We start from the raw sequence: 7,032 nt of genomic DNA, 5'->3' as shown, positions 1-7,032 counted from the left end.
CGGCCCCAAACTAAATTGAATAGGAAATTGTACGCGAAGTCGCAAACGCGCCATAGTGTCGATGCGCGGTTAGGGTGACGCGTTGATATCCGTGTGAATTTGCCGTAAACAAGTGAGAGTGTTTGGTGTAACAATAAATAATTTTTATTTACCGCAACAACTAATAGATAATTTCTAAAAAAAATGCTAAACTGTATTGATTCGACCTTTCTAATTGACGATCTATTGACGAAGGGGAGTGTCTCGTACACGTAAAGCTTAGCTCACGTCAAATTACACTTAACAATTCGTCGCCAGATAACAAATTGTTTATTCTTACCTTCGAAAATCCTTATAACCTGCTAGTACTCGACCAATGAAAATGTCTCACAGTGCGAGCGCGGAAAATCTCTCAGTAGACGGTCAAGTAAGTGAATCACATGTCCTTTTCTACCTCATTATTTGTCACTTGTCACTTAAATTCTTCAGTATATATATATATATATATGAGCCTTACCTACGTGCACTGAGTCATATGGGCATTTATCATGCTGTTCACAGAGAATTCTTTCCCACTTGTCATAGGACCACGGCCTTCCTACTCCTCTTACACTTTGCATTTTTCTCAAAATGAAAATTAAACTTCACCCCTTATTCCTGCAAAAAATTAATATAATCAAGTACTTTACTATTTTTTTTTGTTTATTCACTTGTTATTAACGGTAACTAAACTTAATCTCCCTCATCATGCGTCTCGTTACATTATTCTAGTCAAAATAACTCTGAACCCCAATTTGACTTACGTAACAATTTGATTTTCAATTAGAGAACGATACCCTATTTATGTTCGTTACAATAAGCTGGATTATGAGATTTACAGGAACAATATTGCTGTTCTACTAAACAATTTCAAGTGAAGCAAAATTGCCATATACTCTATATCCTCAATAAATTGGTAAAAATAGAGTAAATGCAGAAGAATACCTTATAACTAGCGTTTAATCGTTGCTTTTAATACTTTACCAACATTAATTAATTGGCTAAACTATGTAAAAACATAAAACGAGTTTGTCCTTTACAGAATAGCGGGGGAGATAGCAACATGTGTTTGGAATTGGCCCTTGAAGGCGAGCGTCTTTGCAAGGAGGGCGATTGCCGCACAGGTGTTGCATTTTTTCAAGCAGCAATACAGGCTGGAACGGACGACCTAAGAACGTTGAGCGCGATCTACAGCCAACTTGGAAATGCTTACTTTTATCTTGGCGATTACGTCAAAGCAATGCAGTACCACAACCATGATTTAACATTGGCAAGAACTATGGGAGATAAATTAGGGGAAGCTAAATCGAGCGGAAATCTTGGAAATACTCTGAAAGTTATGGGAAAGTTTGACGAAGCTACGATATGCTGTAAAAGGCATTTAGAAATATCGAGGGAACTAGGCGATAAGGTAATATTTTTTATTCACCACTGTTCCGCTCTTCCTTTCTTATGCATTCTCATTTTTAATCAAGCATTTTTTATGTATCAGCTCAGCGAAGGTCGAGCTCTTTACAATCTCGGAAATGTTTATCACGCCAAGGGTAAACAAATTGGCAGAGTCGGACAGCAAGATCCAGGAGAATTTCCTGAGGATGTTAGACAGTGTCTTCAGGAAGCTGTTCATTACTACGAGTATGTTACTTTGACATCTATAGAATAGCTTGTCTTCAAATTCAGTAATATTATATACGTACTGGATACCGCGGCTTTTTAATATTTTTTGCTCTGAAATGAATGCGTTGCAGTAGTGGCAACATTTTAGTATCCAATTACCTGATTGAACAATTGTGATTTCCTAGAGAAAATTTGAAGCTGATGAGAGAGTTGAGCGATACAGCTGCACAAGGAAGAGCATGTGGAAACTTGGGAAACACATTTTACTTGCTGGGTGATTTTCAACAAGCAATTCATTACCACAATGAAAGATTAAAAATTGCACGAGAGTTTGGTGATAAAGCTGCGGAAAGACGAGCCAACAGCAATTTGGGGAACTCGCATATATTTCTCGGAGAATTTGAAAAAGCAGCTCAACATTACAAGTAAGTTATCAGCAGGCTGAAGCCTGAAAAACTTTGAAATTTTGTTATACCACAGGTTGATAACTCCTGACTCATTTTCAGAGAAACTGCTATTGAACTGTACAAAATTTCTCAGGGTGCGTTACTTAGTTACATGTTAAAATAATTAAAATTCAAAATTTGTTCACAGACGTACGCTGGTCCTTGCTCAAGAATTGCGTGACCGAGCGGTAGAAGCACAAGCGTGTTATTCCCTTGGCAATACCTACACGCTCCTCCGCGATTACCAAGCTGCTGTAGACTACCATCTCCGTCATCTTTCCATTGCGCAACAGCTGATGGATCGAGTTGGAGAAGGTCGAGCCTGTTGGTCGTTGGGAAATGCTTACTCAGCAATGGGTAACCATGAGAAAGCGCTGCACTTTGCCAGCCTACATTTGAATATTTCTAAAGAGTTGAACGATCCAATGGGTCAGGCTACCGCTCAGATGAACGTTACCGATCTGAAGAAGCTTTTAGGCTTAGAAAAAGGCGACGGAGAAGCGGAGAGTGGAAACGGAATGCATTTAATCCCAACGACCAAAGCCTCGGCTATAGCGGCTACTTCGCCAGGTAGATACAGGTTGAGAAGACAGAGCATGGACAATCTAGATCTGATCAAGGTGAGCGATAGAATGTTTCTGTTCAATGCATCTCTAGACTGCAAATAGTTCTAAAATAACCGAATTTATTGTAATTATTCGGTATTTCCTTGCATATAGTTATTTACAAGGACCATGGAACCGGTAATACTTTCTTCTTTGAACAAAGATTATTGTCTATTAATATGTAGAATAACCAGATAGAAGTAAAACTACCAATTTTCAGTAAACAATACAACGTTCGAAGAGTCTGGTAATATAGAAAATAACTGTCAAAAAACCTCAGTGATTTTTCTTTGCAAGGCAATATCAAGGAAATTTTTTTTTGAAAATTTTTCTTTGCACACATTTCACAAATATCATTTTTTCTCCAATCTTGTCCTATCTTGTTGTTCCATTCATTATGCATAGAATCTATAAGGCAACATAAAGTTGAGTATTGAATAACAGAAAGTTATTCAGTAAGAACAGTACCAGTTTTCATTTTAACATTTTATTATAATTTTGAGAAATATCGAATAACCTTGTTAATTAGAGTAATTGACGGTATGGATGGAATAGCTAATTGTAAGTCAATTTAACTATTTTTCCGGTGATCAGTTCAGGAAAAATGTATGGCCCAACTCTATAGGTTGTGTTACTTTACTTCTTGTGACCAGAAAACAAAGGTCAGAACAGAATAATATTTTTAGACCATGAAAACATATCGTTTTAAAAATCATCACACGTCAAGCTTTCCTAACAATTCTTGTTAAACCTCTTATTAAACATTAGCATTTTCAAATTTTGTGCAAAGCATCTTCAACTCAAGTAAAACCATTATCGCAAAAGATTTAAATTGGCTACCTTCAGATTCAGCTAATGTTACAATGCTTATACATTTCAGAAAACGAAGACGTTGATCAACATGTATTATTGACTGAAAATTGATGAATTTTCCCTTTATCCATCATGTATACAATCTGAAGTTATTGTAATTCATTATCCAAATTTTTATCCAGTTGACTCCAGATGGTAAGCAAAAAGATATGGGTGAGCCTCTGCCTGCTAGAGCCGGAATCGCACCACAGCCTTCGCAAGAAGAAGAAGAAGAATCTTTCTTCGAACTTCTATCACGATTTCAATCAGGTCGAATGGATGATCAGCGCTGTGTGCTAAATGCCAATCAAAAACCGAGACCCAGGCCAAGAGTGGCGACTCCAGAAAAAGAGAAAGAAGGAGAAGATTTACTGGAGCTAATAGCTGGAATGCAAAGTAAGCGAATGGATGAGCAGCGTGTAACTCTGCCTTGCTTGCCAGGATTGAATACAAACAGGAACAATCAGTCAGCGAATAGGCCTCCCCCACAGCCAATTGGGCAGGAAGCTGATGATTCATTTATTGAAATGTTGGTGCGATGCCAAGGCTCACGTTTAGAGGATCAACGTAGTCCTTTGCCAGCTGCTTCAACATTACACGATGCAGAGGAGGAACAAAACCAAAGAAGAAACGGCAACACCCCATCAAGAACTACCGTACCCGAAGAAGATCTGTTTGCCCTAATTCAGAGACTGCAGGCTGGTCGCATGGAAGATCAACGAGCTTCTGGACCAGCAAAAGGCCATTAAAACTGTAAGTAAGTATACCAACTATTTGATGAAAATAATAATAAATTAATACTAAGCAATCTTTGAAAAAATAACATTTTGGAAAGGTATCACCACTGTATAATCAACATGAGTAACTAAAAATTTTCGGTGTAACCATTTGAATTTTGTAAAAATCAACTCATGGTGATTACAAATGATATGTCCAAAAATGTTACATTTACAATGTAATCAATGGCTAGGTGGTCGATAAAAATTTGTACAATAGATTCTTCATAAGTTCTCGCATGCTAATTTCCTCTCTTTTCACGAAATAGTCAATCGGGTGACTTTTCTTCTAGCTACAATTGTGTGGTGCTCCCTAAAGTTTAATTGAAACTCTGTGTCCTGTCCAAATCGCATTTCGACCCTTCAAATAGGATGGTTTGTTTTCTGCCCAACTTTGCCTCTTTACCACAGTTTGTCACATTAAAAAGAAACGTTTTGATATCTTCCATGTTATTTACATCAAAAGGAGATATTTTGTCACAAGGTTATGGTGAAAATTTTTTACTAGTGCCGTGAACCAAATATAATACTTTTATGGAAAGCAAAATCAAACGACACTATCAAATTTCTTAAACCACCTAATAATTGATTATTTATCATTGAAATCGTGCCAAAAAAGTATCATGAGACTCTTGGATAAACGGACATATACTGAGATGTAAGTCAGAGTACTGCACAAGAGATTACAATTATCTTTGTGATAGATGTGTATAAAATTGTATAAATGCTGCGACAAAATCTATTAACAGTAAAATATATGTAGAAAACGTTAGAAAAATGTGGAGTAGGATACTGATCGGTTTTGTTGACTTTTTTCAACACCGTTACAATGAATCTTGAATATTTTGTTTCTCATTCACAATCCAAAAGAGTAGTGCATAAGGATTATCATTCAAACGTAAAAAATAAAGGTACTACTAGATATGTACCTATATCCAATGCAGGAATCGAATGAACCGAAAGCCATAAAGCTAATATAGTTAAAGTAGTATTATTAATATGAAAAGTAAGTTAATCAATTTATTACTTTTACGTTTTGTCTGTAATAGGTCTCTTTTTTTCTTTTTGTCCCATTTGAGCGTCAGCAAATTTCTTCAACAGCCTAACTCTAGAAATCCGGCTTCTTAATTGTAAAAATATGTATTCGCCCTTGTAATTGGTGGTATGTACATACATAGTATTATGTACATTCAATGCAGTTTTCCGAATTCATTACTATACTAAATTTCGATTACTTTTCGTTATATTGATTTGAAACATTATATAAAATTCAAACTAACATTTGATGCCACTCCGGATATTACATGATGAAAGCACATGCAAAACAGTAGACATTTGCAGTAATCAGTTATCTTCATAGACAAATCCCATCGGATAGCGTAGTGTTGTCTTGACGGTGCTAAGATCACTAAATAAAATACCATATTACATTTATTATTAATCGTTCCAAAGTACTGATTAAATTTATTCTTCACAGAGAATATATAGTAAAGAATCCTTTTTCGTATTCCGTAATTTTTTTTCGAATGAGGTAGTTTTTCCAACGCATGTATATTTTAATAATTAGGACGCACAATCTACTGTTTGTTGTTATTGCTAAAAATATACTCAGAGATAGTTGTCATTAAAATATTTACAGCCCTGTCGCTAACTTAAGTGGCAAAGAAATTAAATTTGAGAGTAAACCAAATGTGTGTTTCTTCCTTCAGATGAAATTTACTCTCCATGTTAACTGTTTAGCTGTCATTCAACACGCCAAGTTATAGTATCCAATATGGATTAAATTTTATTGTAAAGCTATGAAATTCATAATGCGAACTATGCATAGACGAAACAATCAAACTTTTTAAAGCAAATGCCTTTTTATGCCTGCTATATATTTATAACACGTTACTGGAAATAAGTTCTGAGATGTGGACTTTGTTCAAAGACTGAACGAGTGTTTAATTAAGATGGCAAATGAAAAGAAATCGATTCTTAAACGCAGGAAGAAGCATTTTGATTCACGAAATTTATGGGTCCCGTAATAGTGAAGGTAAAACTTCCATTGTTGAGGTAAATTAATAATTCATTTTCCTAAACTCCTAGAAATTCAAAGATAATCTAACTGACTAGTATACGAACTTTTTGATCAATTATATAAACAAACTTCAATTGTAATAATAAGAAGGTATTGGAATCTCATTGATATTTCCCAATTAATGCTCGCAGAATTTCTTCAAATGAACAAATTCTTTTCTCAATAAATGTAATATAAAGGTAATAATTCACTGTTCTGGCTATAAGAAGCCATCTAATAAAACTTATGCAATTAAAGGTTAAAAAATTTGTAGAATATGTATAATTATACGTACATATATTATGCTTCTAGCATAAATATTTACGTTTTTATTAGTAGAGAAAAAAATTGTTATACACTTTGTAACAAGTAATCCTAATTTTACTCTAAAAGATATATTTTTATGAAATATATGTTCCAATATCTTGAACAAACCAAACTGTTGCAATTGTAGATATAGTTATGAATAGTAGAGATCTGATTTTATTTCTCTATATTTAATTCTCCAAATCTAATTTTTAATCGTCAAGCAAACAAAAACCAACACGAGTAAGAAAAATACATTCCAGGATGCGTTTACCTAATAAAAAACTGTAGAATTATAAGGAAATAAAAATGTAATTTTTCATAACTTTTGGGTTAATTTTTTACAGCGCTAC

General features: G+C 34.7%; 1 protein-coding gene across 2 annotated transcripts; it reads left to right on the top strand.

The window, feature by feature from the left end:
• Positions 1-31: 31 nt before the first annotated feature.
• LOC124186850 (G-protein-signaling modulator 2) lies at positions 32-7,004 on the top strand. 2 transcript variants are annotated; one of them, XM_046578895.1, is made up of 7 exons: positions 32-406; positions 1,061-1,429; positions 1,511-1,653; positions 1,821-2,060; positions 2,230-2,701; positions 2,801-2,824; positions 3,682-7,004. In XM_046578895.1, the coding sequence occupies exons 1-7, from the start codon at positions 356-358 to the stop codon at positions 4,285-4,287; spliced, it is 1,905 nt and encodes a 634-aa protein (XP_046434851.1). In that variant the 5' UTR covers positions 32-355; the 3' UTR covers positions 4,288-7,004. The 2 variants fall into 2 exon arrangements, with proteins under 2 accessions (XP_046434851.1, XP_046434852.1); XM_046578896.1 differs by lacking the exon at positions 2,801-2,824 and having other exon boundaries at positions 33-406.
• The last annotated feature ends 28 nt before the right edge of the window (positions 7,005-7,032 follow it).

This window comes from Neodiprion fabricii, chromosome 7 (assembly GCF_021155785.1).
Source record: "Neodiprion fabricii isolate iyNeoFabr1 chromosome 7, iyNeoFabr1.1, whole genome shotgun sequence".
In the NCBI taxonomy this organism is placed as follows: Eukaryota; Metazoa; Arthropoda; class Insecta; order Hymenoptera; family Diprionidae; genus Neodiprion; species Neodiprion fabricii.
Note: the sequence above shows the minus strand (reverse complement) of the source record. Positions and strands in the feature narration are given on the sequence as shown.